Source organism: Muntiacus reevesi, chromosome 3 (genome assembly GCF_963930625.1).
Source record: "Muntiacus reevesi chromosome 3, mMunRee1.1, whole genome shotgun sequence".
Lineage (NCBI taxonomy): Eukaryota > Metazoa > Chordata > Mammalia > Artiodactyla > Cervidae > Muntiacus > Muntiacus reevesi.
The window spans coordinates 77,917,440-77,940,605 of record NC_089251.1 but is presented as its reverse complement, the minus strand read 5'-3'; the positions used below and the strand labels follow the sequence as shown (position 1 = coordinate 77,940,605).

Genomic DNA, 23,166 nt, shown 5'->3' with positions numbered 1-23,166 from the left:
TTTCCAAAGAAAAGAAGGCTGGGTAGAAGCTGTTTCCTTTTTACAGCCTCATCTCAAAAGTCATGTAAGCGTCACTTTTTCATTCTCTGATTAAGCTGTCACAGGCCCCTAGCCAGATACAAGAAGAGGAATTATTAACCCTGCTTTTTGGTTAAAGGAATATCTGTCAATCACATTGTTAGATGAGCACTGGGATGGTGTATGTACATGCTTTTAATACATAAATGTATGTATGTATGTGTGTGTGTGTCTAACTAGGGAGAAATGTAGAAAATACGATCTCCCACAATGCCTTTTCATCAGATGAAGAATGTTCTTTTCTATTCATAGTTAATCAGATTAAGAATGTTCCCTTCTATTCACAGTATTTTTACATTTTTGTTTTGAATTGTTGTTAAATTTTATGAAATGTGTTTGTTGAACATGATCTTATTTTCTGTTAATGTGATAAATCTCATTGATCTCAATAATTAAACTTGACTGTGATTTATTATCCTTTTAGCATATTATTGCGTTTGGTTTGTTAATATTTTCTTTAGGATTTTTGCATCTTTGAAAATTCCCTGAGCGTAAGGACTATCTCTTACATCACTTCAGTATCCTACCATAGATTTAATATGGGCTTCTCTGGTGGCTCAGACGGTAAAGAATCCGCCTGCAATGTGGGAGACCTGGGTGGTATCCCTGAGTTGGGAAGATCCCCTGGAGGAGGGCATGGCAACTTACTCCAGTATTGTTGCCTGGAGAATCCCCAAGGACAGAGGAGCCTGGCGGGCTGCAGTCCATGGGGTCAGAAAGAGTCGGACATGACTGAGCGACCAAGCACAGCACAGACCTAAATAGAGCATTGAGCATATGAGATAGAAGCTTGGAAAATAGCTCTTTCTGTCACTTCCTATTCACAATACCAAATCCTTTGAATACTGAGTGTTGGTGATTTTTTAAGAAATGTGCTCTATTGTGGGACGCCTAGGAAAGTTTTTTTGAAAATGCGAACATATTTATCCTGTCACAGAACTCTTGACTGAGTAGTCTTCTGTTTTTCCTCAGATACTGTGTTTCTGTTCTTTATGGTAGAACTTTATCATTTCTGCCAGCTTGAGCACACTCCCTTTAAATAAGCAAGGATTTAATTATTTGAAGCAAGAAGTACTAACATGAAATGCCAAATTCTCTACTTTGAGGCTAAAAAAACTTTGAAGTTACCTTATTTTCTCCTTCAAAGTAGATGGCATATTGATTGTATGACTCTCTCTGTAGCCGTGGAGAAATAGAGTCATACAATCAATATGCCATCTACTTTGATTATGATGTTTCTTAGTCTTATTAATAAAAATTACTTAGTAAAACTGATTACCATCCTTTAAGAAGAGATACTTTTAAAATTGCTTTATATATTTTAAAATTATAAATATATACTTGCTCATTTAGTTTGATTCTACATCAGAAATTGACAAACTATGGCTCTTGCACCGAATCTACAGTCCCTGTATGTACATCGTTGTGTTGTGTGTTAGTTGCTCAGTTGTGTCCGACTCTTTGCAACCCCATGGACTGTAGCCCACCAGGCTTCTGTATACATGCAGTTTTCCAGACAAGAATACTGGAGTGGTTGCCATTCCCTTCTCCGGGGTATCTTCCTGACCTAGGGGTCAAACCTGGGTCTTCAGCATTGCAAGCAGATTCTTCACCGTCTGAGCCCCCAGGGAAGCCTAGCCAGGAGTAATTTGTATATTTTTAAACGGTAAAAAAAATCAAAAGAACAATATTTCTTGACACATGAAAGTTACATGAAATTCTAGTAGTAATTTCAGTGTTCATAAATGAAGTTTTACTGGAACATATTCCATCTGTAGAGATACTGTCTGTGGCTGCTTGTTCTGCAAGAGCAGTGTGATGACTAGAATAGAGATCTTCTGACCCGCAAAACCTAACATATTTACTTTCTGGTCCTTCACAGTAAAAGCTTGCTGACCCTTGTTCTTTATAAATGGATTTCGTTATTTTTTTTCCTTCCAAAAAACAGGATATAAAATACACTGTTTATACAGTGGATATGCATCATCTTGTTGGTGACTTTTTCCGCTTATCCACCGATCACTGATAGCATACTGATACCACACTGATACATAGTGTGTAATATTCCATATTTAGATACTATATTTCATTCACCTGATCTCATTTTTATAGACCTTTAGGTCTGTTTATACATACTACAGACATTGTTGCATCAGAGTACATATGTGTAATTTTAGTTATTTAAGTAGCAATTACTAGATTGCTTTTCAGAACATTTGTAGCAGTTCACAAGTAAACCAGTATAAAACTGCCTGTGTCCTGAGGCTTTGGCCACTATTTGCTGTCATTTTTTTAAAACTTTGCCTGTAAGAGCAGTAAGACTTATTTTAGTTTTCAATCTTCTGCTGACTAAAGAGGCGAAGCCATTTGTACTTGTAAAGATGTGCTTTAAAGGAGCTGAAGTTTCATCATCTCAACATTTCATTTTTCTGTTTTTTAAGATCTTAAGTGTCAGCAGTCACAAATTGCAAATTTTACGCCAGCCAGTCATCTTTCCTCTCCTTGCTTACAAGAAGTCTGTCCCTATTACAAGAGTACTGTGTGAGAGATTTTGACCTACTTAGCCCAGATCTCTCTCAGTATATGAAAAACATCCACATTAAACACATCTAGATACAATGAGTAGCATGTTTGTTTACAAACGCCATTATGTTTTTCTTAATCTTTGGGTAGCTTAGTAAACAGACATAATAGTCTTTTAAGCGATGCCGGCTGTAACCTACATTAAGAAAAAGATGTAGTTGTTCTTACAATTCCAGCTTCTTTCTCCCCCCCCCCCCCCCCATTGTACTCTTATTTAGTTGATTCCTATGTGCTTTTCACATTCTCAGCAATGCCCCAGGAGGCTCTAGTCAGTCATTTGCGGAAAATGGAAACTACAAACTTTCAAAGGGAATTTACAATTTAAATTATGAAATGAAAGTTTTTGTTGCTTACTGAATGGTTTGTTGTTGTTTTGGTGATAGCTTTTTTGCTCTATAATTCATATACTATACTTTTAAAGTATACAATGCAGTGGTTTTTAGTATATTCATTCCCAAGGTTGTGTAACCTTCACTACAATGAATTCTAGACCATTTTCATCACCCTAAGAAAAGATTCCATGTTTTTCAGCAGTCACTCCCCATTTCCCCCATCTTCTATAGTCTGTAGGCAACCACTAGTCCACTTTGCCTGTTCTGAACATTTTGAGTAAATAGAATCATACAGCATGTGACTGACTTCTTTTAACTTAGCATGTTTTCAGGATTCATCTGTGTTACAGCATATATCAGTACTTCATTTCTTTTTATGGCTGAATAATATTCCATTGCATGGTTATACCATGTGAATGAATATCTTTGTAATTCAGTGGGTATTTGGGTTTTGTTTACTTTTTGGCTCTGATGAGTAATGCTGCTAGGAACATTCATGTGCGAGTTTTTGTGTGGAGATACCTTTTCATTTCTCTTGTGTATATACCCAGGAGGGAATTGCTGGGTCATGTGGTAACTCTGTGTTTAACTTTTTGAGGAACTACCAGACTTTTCCAAAGTGGCTGCACCATTTTCCTTCCCAGGAGCCCAATGTATGAAGGTTTAGTTTCTCCATACCCTCACCAACAGTAATTGTCATTTTGACTATAGCCATCCTAATAGATGTGAAGTGATGTCACATTGTGATTTTCTTTAATGTGGTGTGATTGTTTTTGTATGATAAAATATGCATAACATAAAATTAACTATTTTAACCATTTTTAGGTATATGATTTACAGTGTCGAATAACTGTTACCACTGTCCATTTTCAGAACATTTTTGTCATTCTAGACAGAACTTTGTACTCATTAAATACTAATGCCACATACCCCTCTTTTCCTAGCCATGATAACCTCTGTTCTGCTTTCTGTCTCTCTGAATTTGCCTACTCTGTATACCTCATTTAAATGCAATCATATGCTATTTGTCCTTTTGTGTCTGACTTATTTTACTTAGCATAATAATTACAAGCCATGCTGTAGCTTGTGTCACAGTTTTATTCCTTTTTAAGGTTGAATAATATTCCATTATATGTATACACCACATTTTGTTTATCCATTCATCTGTGGCTAGTCATTTTGGTGGTTTCCCCTTTTGGCTATTGTGAATAATCTGATGTGAATTTTAGTACTGACATATCTGTTTGAGTCCCTGCTTTCAATTCTTTTGGGTACATATCCTTAGAAGTGGAATTGCTGGATCTGTTTAACTTTCCTGAGGAATCACCAGGATGTTTTGCACAGCAGTTATGTGATTTTTATTTCCATTTACAATGTACAGGGTTTTAATTTCTCCACATTCTTTCATGTACTTATTAGCAATTTATATATTTTCTTTGGAGAAATGTCTGTTCCACACTTTGGCCTATTTTTGAGGGTGAGATTGCTGGCTTGTAGAGTAAGTGTACTTCAAATTTAGTAAACCTTGCTAGCTTATTCTCCCAAGTAGTTTATTAATGTACATTTTCCCTCAAAAGGGTATAAAAGTTCTGATGCCAGTATTGGGTGTTGCCAGAATTTACAGCTTTTTTAAAATGTAATAACTATGAAATAAAAGCTTATGATTTTAATTGTATGTCCCTATTCAGTGAGGTTGATCCATTTTCCCTTCTTCCCTACAAACAGAAGTTTGCCAGCTCCTATCTTTTTCTTAGTTTGAGTTCTTTTTATAGTATCTGTTTTTAATTTTTGCCTTTAAAGTCTTTACTTTTCAAAGCAGAAAGAGCAGAATTTGAGTTTATGTTCCTGGGATTTAATATGGTACCTGACAAATTAGTCACTCAGTAAAATGTAGAATGAATAAGTATTTTATAGAAATCTAAAAATTTGTTCTGTGCTTAAAGAAATAATGCTACCTAAATTAAGACACAAATGGGTACTACCGACTTGCACAGCTGTGTAAATTGTATCTTTGTTGTTATTTAGTTGCTCAATTGGGTCTGACTCTTCTGCAAACCCGTGGACTGTAGCTTGCCAAGCTTCTCTGTCCATGGGATTTCCCAGGCAGAACTGGAGTGGGTTTCACCTTCCTTCTATGGGTTATCTTCCCAACGCAGGGATCGAACCCGCATCTCTTACATTATAGGTGAATTATTTGCCACTGAGCCACGTGGGAAGCCCAAATTAAAAGCATTTTACTAGCAAAATTTTGCCTTCTAGAAATTAAAGGACAGACTTTAAGAGTTGCTACTCAAGACACAGGGCATTTGGCAATGAAAACTCGGAGTCCTAACCACTGGACCAAAGGGATTCCCCACCTCAGCATCTTGAATAACTGTACGTCATAGTACTCAGATACTTGAATGTATGAATAGGCCTTTTAGAAAGATTGACTGTAATAGTAAAGAGGGAAGAAGTGCTTAAGCAAAGCAACTAAACTATTTAGGAACCAAATACTTTCTGGTCTGAAATCAGATTTTGATATGAGAAGAAAGAAATGCCCAAGGTATATAATCTACAGACTAGTAGCAGTCTGCGAATGGGGGGTGGTGAGAAGAACTTCAGGCCCTGGTGTGTGTGAGGAGCCTTTCGTTGTGTATTGGTTTACAGAGCACCAGGTTGCAGAACTTCTGGACAGTTCTATCATCTTAGGGGTCTGGGAGCCGTTCATTAGGGCTACGTTTGTGTTCAGTTCAGTCGCTCAGTCACGTCCGACTCTGCAGAAGAGTAATTAAGACCCAAATTATAAAACTGCAGTCTTATATTTGTCTGTTGACTGAAGAGAGACATAATAAAGTACAGTCTGAGTCAGAGCTTCTCACCAGTCAATAGCAAGAATTTGAACTCTGTCCTAGTCTGTGCCTGGCATTACATTTCCTTTGTATCATTCTATTTCCCCTCTGTCTGCTTTTATTCACTCTACATGGTCTCACCTAAATGTCCTTTATTTCAAACACATTGCACACCTCCCAGCCCACTTAATTCCTGTTAATCTTCCAAGGAGCTCCTGTATTTTGATGAATCTCTACCAGGTGTTAATCTGTAGAGAAGTATTTTCCCAAGTCTCACTTGAGGAAACACTCTTGGTGGTTCCTGCTTTCTTCTGTAAAGGCTTTTGTAAATATTAATCTAGGTCATTTTGCTTCATTCATCTTTTATCAGCTTTGCTTTTAGTTGATCCTTATCTCAATGTAGTTTAGGTTTTATCTGCTTCACAGTGTTTTGTGTGTGTGTTGATAGTAGTCATGTTATTTCTGTTTTGCTTTGGGTTGGTTTAAATTTGCTTTTCTCAATTATAAATAAAAGTTTAAAAGCAACAAATTGAAGAGATAATCCATCAGTAGTTTTGTTTTGACACTTAACTCCATGAATTTGTTCTTTAACTAGCTTTAAAAAGTAGTTATCAAAAGAATAAATACATATTGTATTCATTAACTTTCACCTGCTTTTACATACTTTTGTAAGAGAGACTAAAGACACTTGTAGTATTGTAAGCACATGTAGTTTAAAATTGGAATGTCTGACCAGATGTAAATTATTATAGGTTACATACTCATGCAGTTGTATTATTTTAAAATAATTTGGAAAAATAGTGAATTAAGAAAAATGACTGTTCCCATTGTTCATCATATTCATTATCTTACTCTGGTGAAATGGCTGTAATCAGTCAGCCAACTTAGTCTTTTTAACACTTAAGCTTTTTAAATTAATGAAGTGACCATTCTTTCAGTTTCTTTACAGTTCATGTGGATTTCATTTTATTTTAAACAAAGGCAAAAGGAAATGTGGCTTGCCACTTTGCACACACATTGTTTATTTCCTAGTAAAGAAAAGCACTCATTTGATGGGCTTTAATTCTGTTAATTATAGAAACTAATATGTTTTATGTTTCAGAAGGCAGAAACTGGGTTCTGTATTTGAAGCAGTTGAACATTACTCTTAACCAACTGAAAGATGATCAGAGAAGTAGTGCCTGAGGACAACCAAATTACTGTAGTGAATATTCATGTGGTGCATTAATTCATGTGTTTCTGCGTGCGCCTGGAATTTAGCCACTCCCGAAAGCAGCCTACGTTTTCTGTCTTTTTACCCTCCTTTTGCCTGCGTGCTGTTTGCTCTCCTTCAGTTTCTTTGTCTCTTTATAAATAAGTAGAAGTCTTTTCTTTAGATAAGAGAGCAAAGGGGCAAGAGAAGAACTATCTTAAGAAGTTTTTATTTGTGCCAACATAGAAGTGCTTTGTGGTAGGCCATCTGGACCGGGAGGATTTCCTCAGAATGTAAAGTATGTCGTGAGATTTAGAGAGCTGGGATTTGCTCTGGAACTATCTGGGAAGGCAGCAGGAAACGTGGACAGAACTGGTTTATATTGCTTGTAACGTAGGTGGCAAGAATGGAAGACAGCCTGCCTGGTCTCGCTTCAGTATGTGCTTCCTCTACACTTTCAAACTTCTGCACTGGTAACGTATCTTTCCTTTTCTGGGAGACATGTGTCACAAACTTTACTACTTGTGACAAAAGAAATCTGAGGATGTGGGAATGAATTTAGGCCCCTTCCTTCCCTCCTCCCTCCTCCGCCCAGCTTCCTTTAAATATATGTGTCAGTAATAGCATAAATATTTGGTTACCTACTTTTATAGATGACTTAAGATTGTACCCCCTTTAAGGAAATATTTTCCTGTTGTGAGGGCAGAATGGACTTTGTTCAGCTTGTTTTCCCTGTCCCCACAAAAGATGGTCATTACATTGTTCGTGAGGGAAAAAATAAAAACCGCTTTTACTGGAAAATAGTTTAAAAAAAAAAAGCGTGTCTCTTAAATAATAGGAAATGAGAATTGTGTAATTAAGCTTGACTTTTGCTTCTATGAAGTCTAACCAAAAAAATATCAAAAGCAGAATTATCTCATTGTGAATGAATCCTAGTGATAGAAGGAAGTAAAGTCCTTCCCTGGAACTAGCCTTCATGCTCAGAATGCTGTGGCAAAAATGGTTTTATATTTTCTTTTATTTTAACACAATTCCTCTTATAATTTATACTACTAGGGGGATTTTTTAGTAAGAATATCTTATAAGAAAAACAAACATGAGTTCTTTAAAATAGAAAATATAAGTCAATATTATTTGTTACTCAATTGAAGACAAATTAGATACTCTTTATTTTCATATATTATTACTAGCTGGACATGACTGAGTGCCTGAACTGAACTGAACTGGAGGTAAATAATATTGTCATTTTCTAAAGAAATAGAGTATCCAAATTTAACAGTGTCTTGTTTAAAACTTTGAGAGAAAAATTTGACTTTTAGCAGTAAAATATTAAGATAAATAGGAAACATTAATTCCTGCATAAATATATGTTCATATGAGCTCTGTTTTTATTAGTGTATTTTCTTATGGTTTATTTCCGAAGTAAATTGTAGCTGTTATAGAATTGGTAGTGCATAACTTTTTGATATAATACTTAAATATTGTCTTTAAAAGACAATATTTGAAGACAGCCATTTCCATTTTAGAACAAAACAAAAAACCACTTATTTTGCTAAATGCCTTCTGATGAGAATTTACTAATGTGACAAATCAGTTGTGATTTTGTTTTGTTTTTTGAAGAAATGACATTTAAAGGCATCCAGTTTTTCTTTGGATGCATTATATTGATTTTTGTGTCTCTCATTAGCCTGAGAATAGTTCTTTTAAACATCATGAGACATACTGTTACAAAAATGTTTTTATTTACTGTGTTTAAAAATCTACACATTAATCAAATTTGTATTCAAAATTTGGGTGCATTACTAATTAGGTTTACATTGCAGCCTAAATTAACTTTGCTTTTCTTTACTGAGAAAATAGTTTTATGTTTTGTTCATGAAGAATTTTTCACAGAAAATTCATATGAAATAAGAATATAAGGAAGCAGAATCTTCTAAAATCCCACTTGCTAGACACATACGTCCAGTTTCTATACAACTGTATGTGTATGTGTGCTTGTGGATATACAGTTCTACATGGATATAACTACACTATAAATGTTGCCTGCAGTTTTTTCCCTCTTTTGTAGTACGTTGTTACACCTACTAAACTTTGTAGTTTATGGTTTTAAATATATCCCATCCTTTTTAAGAGCTCCATGAGGTACCATAGTACAGACGTTTATTTAATCAGTTCACCATTGGTAGTGGTTTAGGCTAGTGCCTTCGCTGTTTTTTTTTTAAACTATAAACGATGCATGGTGTTATATGATTTCTCATGGTTTTTCACCCATATAAGCTCCTCTGATCTTCACCACTACCATTCTGTTCATTAAGGTCTGACCAGTGTCTTAACTTAAGAGTTGTAGGAAGGGGAGATCAGAAATGGTTTTTAATTTTTGTTTCTAATATTTGTTTTTTGGATGGTATTGTATTTCATATACCTTTTTGAGACAGACTCCCCCCCCCCCTCCAAAATTCATAGGTAACAAACTAGTCTTAGATCATACCATTAGGCCTCAAAACAATCATTAAAACCACAGGTTATTTGGTTTTATGACACAAAACTTCAGGATTTGGGAAGTGAAGCTCCATTTTTATCTGTTTGGGGATTTAATTTGAAAAACTGGTTTCATTGTTCTAAAACAAAATGAGTAAAGTAATTATGTAGTCTAGTCATTCCCATTACCCTTCCTGTCTCAGAAAAGTCACTAACTAACCTCCACCTCAAAAAAGTATAACACAATATGTTTTAATTGTCTTTATGACACAGATATTCTATTATCTGTGGACACCTCCCTTACTGTCCCCTGCTCTACACTATCAGAAGTAGCTATTGTCATAAATTTTGTATATATCATTCCCTTGCTTTATGGGTTTATTCTAAACAACATATCACTTTTATATTTTTTGAACTTTATATAAAGTCCAACTTTCTTTTTATAGTCATTGTTATATTCCTAAGATTTATACATGATGTTTCACGTAGCCATAGTTTATTTTTACCACTTACTAGTATTCTGTTGGGTGTTTGTATCACAGTTTGTTTATACATTTTACAGCTAATGATTGTTTCCAGTTTGTTTCTGTTGTGAACTTTGCTGTTGTGGACATGATTGAACGTTTCTATTGGTGTGCGTATGCGCAAACAGAGATTGGCCTGGCAGGCCACCTGTTTTAGTTTAAAAAAAAAAAAAGTTTTATTGGAACATAGCCACACCCAATCATTTACGTATTTATGGCTGTTTTTGTGTTACAAAGGTAGGTTTGAGTAGTTATTATAGAGATTATGTGGTCTGAAGGCCTAGAATATTTATAGTATCTGGCCCTCACAGAAAAAGCTGGCCAGCCCTGCTGTAGGTCAGGGTCTGTACACCCAGGAGTCTCATTGCTGGGTCATGCGATGTGTGCATCTTCAGTTTCACCAGATGAGGCCAAAGTTGTATTTTGTTGTTGTTGTTTGTTTTTTAGCTCAAAGTCTTGAAACAATTTACTGCCTACCGGCAATATATGAAAATTCATATTGCTCTTTATCCTAGGGAATACTTGATATACTTGATACTGTCACGCTTTAAATTTTTTGCCCATTTGGTGAGCATGAAATAGTAATTCATATGGTTTTAATTTTCCTTTTCAAGATTATAAATGAGGTGCTTGAGCCTCATTTCATGAGTTCGTTGGCTATTTATGTTTCCTTTACCATGAGGTGTTTAAATAGTCAAGGGTTTTGCGAATAGTTTTTCTATAGGATTTTTGTCTTATCAATTTGTAGGAATTCTTTATTCAGGATCCTAATCCTTTATCACTTATAAATGTTAGAATTATCTTCCCCATTTGTGAATGAGGAATGTGCTTTTTCTCTTTATTGTGTCTTTTAGTGAACATGTGTTCTGAAAGCTAATGTAGTTTCAGCATTTACTTTTATGGATAGTGCTTATCTACCTTGTTTAGGAACCTCCTTTCTACTTGCAGGATATGAAGATATTCTCTATTATTTTTCTAAGGGTTTTTATGATTTTGCCTTTAATTCTTTAACCTTCTTGAATTTGACATTCATGTGTGGTGAGGAGAGGTACTTCAACATACTGAATTTTAATGAATTTGTGAATTTTACTTTAACTTGGGAAGTTCCGCCATTACTTCTTCACATGTTTTTTTTTCACCTACAGTCTCTTTCTCCTTTTCCTGTGGGACTCCAGTGATACAAACATTAGGCATGAAACTGTGTCCATTTTCTTCCTCTGTGTTAAAATTGTAAGCATCATATGTATATAATGTATGTGCTTATACATACATTATTGTTAATACTGAGTGCAAAGAAAGAAGAAGAAAAGGTATGAAGAAAGATTACAAGTTTGAAAATGTAGTACTTTAATTATTTAATTAGAAAAATAATAGCTTCCAGGGCATCATTTTATCAGTGCTTGCAGCACAAAGTAAGTAATATTTTCAGTGAAAACTGAGTCATCTAGAAATGGCTACATTATAAATATATGCCCTTATTAGGAAAACAGGAAAGTTGAGTGTTCCACTTTAGAAAGATTTACATAAAATGATTAACATTCAAAAGATGCTAGAATATATAAGCATGCCTCGTTCTGATATGACGCTGGCTTGCCAACTTTTAGATACTTAGAATAGAATACCATATATTTGTCTTGGCAAAGGTAACACGTATTTCTTGACAATTCAGAAGACAGGTTAACTATGATTCACTGTAGTAAAAGCATAATAAGCAGTTACCATTGTAGTTTTAAAACTGAAATATTGAATATTAACATTTACCTCGCATTTCTAATAAAAGAGACTAACTTAATGCCAATAAGTACATTAGACTGATGGAAAAGAGGTTTATGAACCTTCTTTCTCTTTTCTTTCTTTCCCCTTAATGAGTATATAAACCCCTGGGAATTTATTTGTAGTTCATATTTTAACCCTCAAGGCTAGAAACTGTTAATACTTTGAAAGGAGCAAAGAAATAGGAGACTACCATAGTAAAAGGAAAAGGAATTAGCATACTTGGATTAAGAAAGGTGAGTGGAATATGCCTCTGGAAATGGGTATATTCTATTTACTGAACAGATGTATTCTTTAAAAATTCATTGTGAATGTGCATGTGGTATATTAGAAATTGAAGGAAAAAATAACAAACTTTTGAAAATGTAAAGAGGGAGCGTGACGGGTTCTTTGGAGTCATCTGAGGAAGGAGCTCTGACCCCAGTTGGCTGTATGCCCACGAGTAACTCTCCTAATTTCATAGTCTTAGTGTGTGTGTGTGTGTGTGTGTGTGTGTATGTATGTGCACGCGTGCACTCAGTCGTGTCCGTTACTTATCTATAAAATGGCAAGAGGGACTGTTGATCTTTAAGATAGTCTCTGTTCTAGCTTTTGTAATCAGTGAGTGCAAATTTAAGTTCATTGCGTTATGCTCTAATATGTTCCTTTATAAATTGGAATACTGTGCTTAGAGGAAACTTGCTTTAAGAAATCAAACTTCAGAAGCTGTATATTTTAGCTTAAATATAAGTTTAAATAACATTGTTACTGTGAAATTCAAATAATGTAGAAATACTTATACTAAAAAGCAAAACTTTCCCTTTATCCTGTCCTGACCTCATTCTCCTAGTTGGAAGTAACCCAATTACTAGTTTGATGTGTATGCTTCTAGATTTTTCCTCTTGTGCATTATATACATATGTAAATATGAAGTTTTTTGTTTACTTTTTAGAAGTATGTTTTGGTGCATGTGTGTGTGTTTCAATAAATTATTCAGTACATGTTATTCCCTGACTTGCGTACTCCACTTGAGTTGTCTTGTGGGGCTTTCAAATTTCTAGTTTATATACCTGTCTTATTATTTTTATGTTATTTATTTATTTATTTATTTTAAAAAATAATTTTATTTATTTTTGACTGCACTGGGTCTTCATTGCTGTGTGCGGGCTTTCTCTGGTTGCGGCAAGCAGGGGCTTCTCTTCGTTGCAGTGCATGGGCTTCTCCTTGCACTGGTGTCCCTTGTTGCGGAACTCAGGCTCTGGGTGCATGAGCTTCAATAATTGCAGCATGTGGGCTCAGCAGTTGTGACTCCTGGGTTTAGAGCACGGCTCAGTAGCTGTGGCACATGGGCTTAGTTGCTTTGTGGCATGTGGAATCTTCCTGGACCAGGGATCGAACCCATGTCCCCTGCATTGGCAGGCAGATTCTTATCCACTGCGCCACTGCAGAAGTCCACCTGTTTTACTATTTTTAATTGTATGGCTTTCTATGATGTGAATGTATTATCATAGCTTGTTAACCCCATCCAGGGACTTTAGATCATTTCCAGCTTTGTAGCAATAATAAAAACAGTGTAGTAAAGAACATGCCCACACAGAATAGTAACTTATTGGACCCTTGGTGTATGGCAGTGCTGTACATTATTTCATTTAATAATCTCAAACTGGAGATAAGTACTATCATGAAAAAGTTGCATGAAGAAGCCAGTCAGAGCTGGTAAGACGTAAACAGATTTATTCAGGCAGTGTAACACTGGAATTTATGCACAGTTCAACCACAGCTTTTATTGCTCCTGAAAAGGTGTAAAAGGCCAAAATATTAGGAGGATGTTACAGGATTTTAGGGCTATAAGGAACCATAGAGATCAACTCCTACGCAGCTTTGCATCTCCGTTGCTGCTGCTGCCTTGTCTTGAGTGACCCTGTAATTGATCATTCAAGCTGGAAAAGTTTAGAGAGAAAGAAGTGTTATGATAATATTTTTGCTGAGATAGCAGACATGTTTGTCCTGGACAAATCGAGATGCATGAACACCTTACCCCTAGCCTAGACCACCTTCACCTTTCACACGGGTTACTGCATTAGCCTCATGCTTGGTCTCCTTATGTTTACCCTTATCCTGTTCCAATCCATTCTCTCACAGCAGCCAGAATAACCTTTTTAGAACATAAATCTGCTTCTATCACGTCATAGTTTAAACCCTGTTTGGCTTTGTGAAAGAAGATATTTATTTGATCCTCCCGTGATTATTAAGATGCAACATAAAAGTAAAATGCACGTAAAACTGTGAGTCAAGTCCTTTGTTTGAATCTCATATATCAAGACTAGTTTGGTGACCTTGGGCAAGCTATTTCTCAAGCTGTTTCCTCAAGTATAAAGTACAGATAGACCGAGGAGGGAGAGGAGGTAATAAATATGAAAGGTCCTGTATAAATCCAGGACGTTGTTAATAGTTAACATTATGCTTGTAGTGTCCTTTGAAAAATTGTCCTTGTCTTAATCACAGTATCTAGCAGGTCGTGGTAGGATTTTTACAAGCTGAACCACCATTCATGTGACTGTCCAAGTTTCACAGTCTTTTTTTTTTTTTTTTTTAATCAAAATCTATAAAAGTTAAGTAATTTACCAAAAGTAAAAGCTAGTTACCATGTCGGCACTAAAACCCAAGACTGTATCTTTGGCATTATAGTCTGGTAATCTTTCCACTAGACTTTGCTTCCTTCCCAAAAGAATTAAGATTATGTGTTTATAAAAAATCACATAAATATTTTACCTGTGATTATAACTTTGATACATAACCCAGGCTTCTGTAATTTGAGAAAAGTTTAGAAAGGTGTATCTGTATAATTTCCTGACTTAATCAGGACTTTTGGCTTATAGGTGGTGGCTTTTGAAAGAGACTTTGTCGGGTTACATAGGTAGCTAAAAGAAATATTAGAGTAACTCTTAGAATTGATGGTCCAGGCTTCAGAGACTAGAACTGGAACTAGAACAGAGACTAGACTAGAACTAGAACAGCCCTAGGTCTGTATGTCCTTAACAGTTGACAAAAAAAGAACAATGAGCTACACCTCCCTCCCTCCCTCTGCTTTCTCTCTTTTTTGGGAGGACCCCTTTTGGCCTAACCCATACCCATAACCATTTCTGTGGTAGTGTTCGATTGAACATTATGAAAATACCAATAGACATATTCCAATAGACATATTTTAACCATCTAAAAAAGCCACTTCATATACATCACCTTAGTCGTGCAGGGTGTTATAGGAGAAAATGAGGCATCATAGATCCACAGCCCTAATGGAACCTCAAAAACCAGTAGAGTTCCACAAAAAAGCTGTTTTTCTGCTACCAGAAGAAGGAAAATAGGAAAGTATTCTGGAGAGACAAATGTTAATATAATAATAACCATAGTGTGACACAGAGGATGGATCAGTTAGAATACAGGTAGTGTATAGCGTGCGTGCTCAGTCATGTCTGACTCTTTGCAGCCCCATGGACTACCCCGCCAGACTTCTCTGTCCATGGAATTTTCCAGGCAAGAATACTGGAGTAGATTGCCATTTCCTACTCCAGGGGAATCCTCCTGACCCAGAGATCAAACCCATGTCTCCTGCATTAGCAGGCAGATTCTTTACCACTGAGCCACCTGGGAAGCCCAGAATTCAGCTAGACCATTCTGGAAATGAAAAAGACTTCAAATATAAAAATTTCTAAAATGAGAAGCTGAATTTTTCTTTCCTTAAGCATCTTAAAGTTTGACAGATCTGCCTTTTACGTAATACATGGGCCTAAAGCTCTCAAATTTTACCTTTTGTACTTTGCTGTTGTATGTTAAACATTTATTGAATGTCAGACACGTCCTGGATACCTTCCACAAAACAATCATTTAAAGACGAACTGAGGCTCAAAGAGATAAAATAACTTGCCTAAGATTACACAACTTATTAACTACGGAACTAGAATTCAAAGTCGAAATTGAAGGTAAAACCCAGCTTTTCCCTTCATTGCAGTACTTCTCAACGATTGTCATTGAAATACCTCTAAAGACAGAAGAGAGTACACGTGTATGCCTGAGATGTCTGTAGGCACATAGGATCTTAAATGAGTATGTTTGCTACTCTGTAATGAATGGTGAGAACTTTGGTTTTTAAATGCTGATGGTTTTGTTATTGTTGCTGTTTTTTTAGTTAATATATGGCTGTGCTGGGTCTTTGTTGCTGCAGGGGCTTTTCTCTAGCTGTGGCGAGTGAGGGCTACTCTCTAGTTGTGGTGTGCAGGCTTCTCATTGTGGTGGCTTCTCTTGTTGCAGAGCACAGGCTGTAGGGCACACAGACTTCAGTAGCTGTGGCTCATGGGCTCTAGACCACAGGCTTAGTAGTTATGGCGCAAAGGCTTAGTTCCTCCACGATATGTGGGGTCTTGCTGGATCAGGAATTGAACCAATGTCTCCTACATTGGTAGGTGGATTCTTTATCGCTGAGCCACCAGGGAAGCCCCCGTTGTTGCTGTTTTTAACTGAGACTTTGAGTTAAATTGTCTGCCTAAGCTGTCTGGCACATTATCTCAGCATGAGAAAAATGGCACACTGTGGCTTAGCGTGTGCTGCAACTAGAGAATGGCTCACCTAGCATATATCACTCAGGTCAGACCCATCAGCTGTGCGGACCTCATGTCTTGCGTGAATTTTTCTGCTTATAGTGAATTGTTACACAGCTTTGGAAGTGGTTTGTAATTGCTGTATTACAGCTGAACATTATTTTGTTGTTGTTGTTGTTGCATCCCTAAGGGAGATATTAGCTATGTGCTTTATAGAAACTATACCTTTTTTTTTTTTTTTTTTTAAGAGAGTTCGAGGCATTGGAGGGAAAGAGCAGCAAAAAGTATGCTACTAATTATGTAGCGGTGCTTGGGGGAGGAGGTTGGGAGTATAATAAGACAGAAGAAAAGAATGCTTTCTGGTCATTGATGCTGAAGGTGAGAGGTTCCCAATTTGATACAAAAAGCAAAACTGAAGTGATTTGAACTCCTTATTTTCATAGATAATTATGATAATGATATAATAAGTACGAAGGATGCTTTGACTAGTTTGCAGTTGCGCCGGTTTCCAGATGTCTACAAAGTGCTATATTTAAGGAACATTTTGATGAAAAAGTTGTTAAGGTGGTGGTATAATAAACAAAAAACTTGACCATGGGAAAATTTTCATAGTTTTAATTACACATCAGCTATATTAACTCTTTTGTTTTAAATTAGTTCAAGTAGCTATGAAAATCTTTACAGAAGTTAATCTGTGTAAAAATGATTTTCGGTTTTTCTCATCTTTTATAAGACTTACCTGGTATACATTTTCTTATACGTCATTAAATTGTTTCTTAAGCAGTTTACTTTAAAAATATTCCATATTTTCTTTTTTTTTTAATAGATGATAGTATTTCTGCCACAAGTACTTCTGATGTTCAGGATCGCCTCTCGGCCCTTGAGTTACGAGTTCAACAGCAAGAAGATGAAATCACAGTGCTAAAGGCAGCTTTGGCTGATGTTTTGAGGCGTCTTGCAATCTCTGAAGATCATGTAGCCTCGGTGAAAAAATCAGTCCCAAGTAAAGGTAATTAAGTGTGTTGTGAAGTAGGGAGAATTTTGCTTTTCACAACATTTTCTTTGAAATAATATATTAAATGTATTTTATCAGTGACATTAAGATTGGGACTATAAAACTATAGTTTCTCTTTGGGGTTACATATGACTAGAGTTTATTTTCCATTTCCTTTTTCTTTATTCCCGAGAAATTCTGAAAGTTTATTATTTTAAATTGGGAATTTTTGTGTAATGCCACTGATTGTACTTACTGACTTTTGTATCATAGTGTTTGTGTGAATTTAATGTCTTCCAACTGCATAACAAATTTACTTAGAACACAAACAGAATCATCTGTTTCCCATAGACTTTACAGTGTATGTTGAATATAGCAGATAGGCACTTACACTGTTAAAATGAACCCTCTTATCATTACAGAAATTATTTAAGCCATTGTAGTTCATATAGCTTCATGCTAAGCCTTCTGTGGTCCTTAGTAAAGTCTTGAAGAATTTAATTTAAACTCTGAAATTTATCGCCAACCCCAGTTCAATGGAAATTTCAAATTCCAGACTTTGGGAATTTTCACAGATTGAAATAAACAGTCATCAGGACCTTGTTGCTCTGAGTTTGGAGCAGATGTCGTGTGACTTTTCTCTTCTTCAAACCACCCAGAAGGAATTTTTAATTCTTTCACATAATTGAACAATCAAACACATCATTTCATATGTCTCACTGATTTCTTGGTAGAGTAGATGGACCATGTTGCAAGAAGGGGAGCCCTTCCAGGCCCATAAGTGGGCTCTTGTCTAGCACTCAGAAATGAATTGTCTGAGAAGACTCACATGCTGACAAAGCAAGAGATTTTACTGGGAAAGGGCACCCTGGCAGGGAACAGTAGGATAAGGGAACCCAGAAGAATTGGCTCTGCCACATGACTCACAGTCTTGGGTTTTATGGTGATGGGATTAGTTCCGGGTTGTCTTTAACCAGTCATTTTGACTCAAGAGTCCTTCTTGGTGGTGCATGCCTTGTTCAGCCAAGATGGATGTCATTGAGAAGGATTCTGGGAGGTAGTTGGACATGCGGTGTCACTTTTTAACCTTTCCTGAACTCTCCCTGTTGGTGGTAGCTTATTAGTTCCGTGTTCCTTACCAGGACCACCTGTGGTAAAACAACTAACTCATGTTAATGGTTACTATGGTGCCTGGACAGGGTGGGAGGTTTCAGTCAGGATGCTTCCCCTAACAAACATAGGCATAATTATCCCCATTTGGCAACAGGAAAAGAAAAGATTCATCACCTTACCTCTACTGTAATATGTCAGTGCAAATGATTAATCAGAGGAGTCTTACATAACTCCTAGATTTTTAGTAAGGAATTAGATAGTTAACTAGAATGTGAGGAGCAGATTTGGAAGGAAGATTATGAATTCAGTTTCTTAATGTTGAATTTAAGGTACATATATATGGTTTTTAGATAGATATAGATAGATATAAATTTGAGAATGTTCAGCTTATGGATGAACATTTCTATGTTGAAGTCATAGAAAGAGGAAGTAAAAAAGAAAGTAGCTCAGGGTAGTTCTTTAGGGAGCTCCAGTATTTCAGCATAGCAAAGAAAGAGTGATTCATGTTGCCAGCTGCTACAAAGAGGTCAAGTAAAACAAAGACTGAGAGGTGACCATTGGATTTGATATTTCTGAAAATATTAGAAAACCTCTCCAAAAGGAATTTTAGTGGCGTGATAGGATTACAAATCTAATTGCACTATTTGAGAAATAAGAATTGAAGAGAATTGTAGAATCAAGAGCTGCAGCTGTAGCCAGCTACTCTTTTCAAAAAATTTACCTGAGAAGGGAAGAGGGTAGTCAGCAGAACAATGCTAAATCAAAGGCCAGTTTTAATTTTAATTTTTTAAGATGTTATAGACTTGAGCAGAAAAATATGTTGAGAACAGAAAGGCAGCAAAGAGGAAGATGATGTTGGTGGGGGAGGGGTAGTGGTAATTGTGGCAGGTTTCCTGGGAGTTTGAGAAGGGATGTTAAAAGCAGATTAAAAGCTGTTAGTATTAGATGGAGTAAAGACTACAGCTGAGATAAGCTGGAAAGAGATAAAATTCAGTGGAGATTGATGTTATATTCACAGTTGTCAGTGCTGGAAGTTTCATCCCTTATCGCTTTCTCCTTGGAGATAGTGTTAGTCGCTCAGCTGTGGACTGGAACCCGCCAGGCTCCATGGGGTTTTCTAGGCAAGAATATTGGAGTGGGTTGCCATTTTCTTTTCGTGAAGCCCTTTAAGAAACTAAGACAGCTTCCGGGTGACAGACTGAAAAAAGGGAGTAAATGTTTGGACTGGTTAGAGAGTGGAGAATGGAAGGCCACAGAAAGAAGTGCTCAGGGACCCTGGTGTGAAACTTCAAGGGAGAGGCATTCATTCTGCCTGGCTTTCTGATTTACATTCTTATACCTCCCGCCCTCCAGCACTCCGGGGCTTTGTGTTAATTGTAGAAAGTTAGATAGCATGCCGTTAATACATTTGTCTTACTAACCACCATTAGATAAATATGTCAGTGGTATGGGATAAGAGTAAACTTCTTTTGACAAAAGACTTGATTAAAACCACTCTGGTTGTTATAAGTGGGTTTTTTATTTTTTGAGAACCTACTTTGAAGACTGTTAAGATCACGCCAGGGGGGGAAATTTGTTTGGTTGTAAATTGATTTTTATAAGAGGATTCTGGAGTATTAGTGTATATGGGCTACAGAGAAGGTAAACTCTGCGTAATGAGAGAAGAACAAGTTTCTCTTCTATACTTGATATGTGTATCCTCCGCTTCTGGCTCTATATTAAATCCTATAAGAGAAAGTGACATAGTATTTGATCATTACTCACAACATTTTAAAAAATTTATATAGTTTGTATTAGCCTACAATCTTTAAGAAATGTTATTATGCTAAAACAATAATACATTTTAATCTTGTTTTGAGGAAAAATTAAAGTGTTTTCTCCCATTGTTTATTTACTAAGGTATTTTAGTAAAGAAAAATTTATAGAGAAATTTAAAGACGGCTCTTTTTAATTTGGCATTAAATGATATTTTATATGACACATCAGTTACTTAGCATCTACTTGTTTCAGTTTCATGAAATACAAATACAATTAAATAGCTGTAGCCTCTATACCCAGGAATATATTTTTGTAAACTGTCCTTTTCTAATTGTCCTTCATTATTTCTTTGTATCTAAAGTGAATTTCGGATCAGCTTTGTTACAGCCTCTTCCGTAGAGATTTATCCAGTTCTAGAAACATCTGCAGTTTCTACATTGGAACTTTTTCTTCCACATAGTACTGATTATTAATTCTTTTTTTTTTTTTCATTTATTTTTATTAGTTGGAGGCTAATCACTTCACAATACCACAGTGGGTCTTGTCATACATTGACATGAATCAGCCATGGATTTACATGTATTCCCCATCCCGATCCCCCCTCCCACCTCCCTCTCTACCCGATCCCTCTGGGTCTTCCCAGTGCACCAGGCCCGATCACTTGTCTCATGCATCCAACCTGGGCTGGTGATCTGTTTCACTATAGATAATATACATGTTTCGATGCTGTTCTCTCGAAACATCCCACCCTCGCCTTCTCCCACAGAGTCCAAAAGTCTGTTCTGTACATCTGTCTCTTTTTCTGTTTTGCATATAGGATTATCATTACCATCTTTCTAAATTCCATATATATATATGTGTTAGTATGCTGTAATGTTCTTTATCTTTTTGGCTTACTTCACTCTGTATAATGGGCTCCAGTTTCATCCACCTCATTAGAAGTGATTCAAATGAATTCTTTTTAATGGCTAAGTAATATTCCATGGTGTATATGTACCACAGCTTCCTTATCCATTCGTCTGCTGATGGGCATCTAGGTTGCTTCCATGTCCTGGCTATTATTATTAATTCTTATTAATAACTTTATTAATTAGAGAGATAATAAGTTCCTTTCTGTTAATTCTATGTCTTAAGTTTTCTTTGACTGCCATTCTTTTTTTCTTTTTTGGCTATTACAAAAGTTTATTTAACAAAAAAGTTCAGTAAGAAAATGTACACAACCCAGTTTTTCTGGTAGTAAAATGCGGAGAAGGGGACACATGGAAGCAGTTGATTTCTCTGGTGAACACAGCCGTTGTTCATACTTGTTCCAAGGCTTCTAACATGATGATACTATTTCTTCATATTACCACCATTCCATTATTGTTCTGTTGCCCACTAGTTGCCATCTTCACCCATTCATCTATCACAAGATTCATAAAGGGATCAAATCCCTGCAATATTCCTTGGACATGTCTGCCACCATTTAATTTCAATGATAACTTCTTGTCCATAAATTTCTTCAACTCGGGAGGGTGTGCTTTGTCCATGATGTCTACTCTTCAAGCTAAAGAAGCCTCCAAACGGAATTCGAGTGGTCCTCTTGCCATTCTTATAATATGCTGATATGGTTCGCTTTTTCACTAGTCCACTAGTGAATATTCTTTAAGTTACTTTAGACACAGACTTTGAATTGCTGGCTATAAAATGGATTGATGGGGGAAGATTGATTATATAATAATTTGGGGAAATATTAATTAAGAAATGAGCATAATTCATTAAGAATTTATTACTGTTTCCCATTAGTGAAAAATTTTGCCTGACCATTTGTTTTCTAATATTGATACTAAAACAGCAAGAGAAATACATAAAGTTTTGTTAAATTTATTTGCAATTCTGAGCAACTTTATCTCAAAATGTATATATATTACAGTATAAAAAGTAATTGACAAATATTAAGTGAATTTTTGTATATTTTGTCATTTGTATATAACCTTAAAAAGATCAACTATCAGTTTTGACATAAAACAGAATTAACATATTAATACTATAAATATTTGGAATAAACACTTAAAGTGTTTTCTAACAAATGCAAAAAAATTTTTGAAAAAAATTTGAAAAAGTGAAATTATTTTGCAGGGATTTTATATTTTTTCCTTCAACTAAAAAGTAGGTGATCTGAAATTAATGTTATATGTCAATTATACCTCAATTAAAAAAAACCAAAATCATTCCTGATACTATAGTACAGCTTTATACGTGAAATTTTTTAGTCCCTTGTGAAATGAGGATTTGTAGTATTCCCTTTCACACAAATTACTGCACGACAGTAATCATTACCGTCTTCTTAAGATATTTAGAGCTTCTAGAGGACTCTTCTTTAGAGGTAAGAGTAAACTGCAATAGATAAGTGGGTAATAAGATTTTATGAAGCTGTGGTCAGAAGTGTAAGTCAGCTTCCTTATTGTTGAAGACAACTATTACATATTTTTGCTAGATGGTGGTGATAAGGAAACATGACTTGGCTGCAGGTAGGGCTAAAACTAAACGTGTATGCTAATGGTTTAATGACATTCTCTGCCACTTCATAGTAGTATTGCCATTCAGTTAATGCCAGACTCAGAAACACACCTAACTAGTCATTTCAATATTTTTAGTTCTGTTCTTTTAGTTTGTCCTCTCCAGTATGCCAGCAGTATTAAAAACTAAACCTCATTTTTTCTTGAACATATTATGTCAGACACTTAACTGAGGTAGAAAGTTTTCCCAATAGTTTTTAAGGTGGCCAGTCATTTAAATTTCTCATATACCTTCTCTTCTGTTGGAGAATTCTTTCCTTTTGACGACATATGTTCATAATATATACACCAGTTGCAGCTGAATCCTTGCCAAAAAAAAAAAAAAAATTACCTGTACTTTGGAGCAAAAGGGAAGGCCCAGGGAACACTCTGGCAGTT

At 35.8% G+C, this 23,166-nt stretch overlaps 1 protein-coding gene and 1 pseudogene across 3 annotated transcripts in view; one reads left to right on the top strand and one right to left on the bottom strand.

Annotated features, from left to right (window-relative positions):
• EML4 (EMAP like 4) overlaps positions 1-23,166 on the top strand; it is a 147,824-nt gene that overhangs the window by 47,782 nt on the left and 76,876 nt on the right. For 2 of the 3 annotated variants that reach the window (XM_065929373.1, XM_065929372.1), the window contains exons 1-2: positions 7,122-7,489; positions 17,192-17,374. In XM_065929373.1, coding sequence (XP_065785445.1) covers positions 7,423-7,489; positions 17,192-17,374 — 250 coding nt within the window. In that variant the 5' untranslated portion in view covers positions 7,122-7,422. Of the gene's footprint in view, positions 1-7,121; positions 7,490-17,191; positions 17,375-23,166 lie in introns of those variants that run through there. The other variant, XM_065929374.1, reaches the window with a different exon arrangement.
• On the bottom strand, positions 21,571-21,759 carry LOC136164439 (small nuclear ribonucleoprotein G pseudogene; annotated as a pseudogene).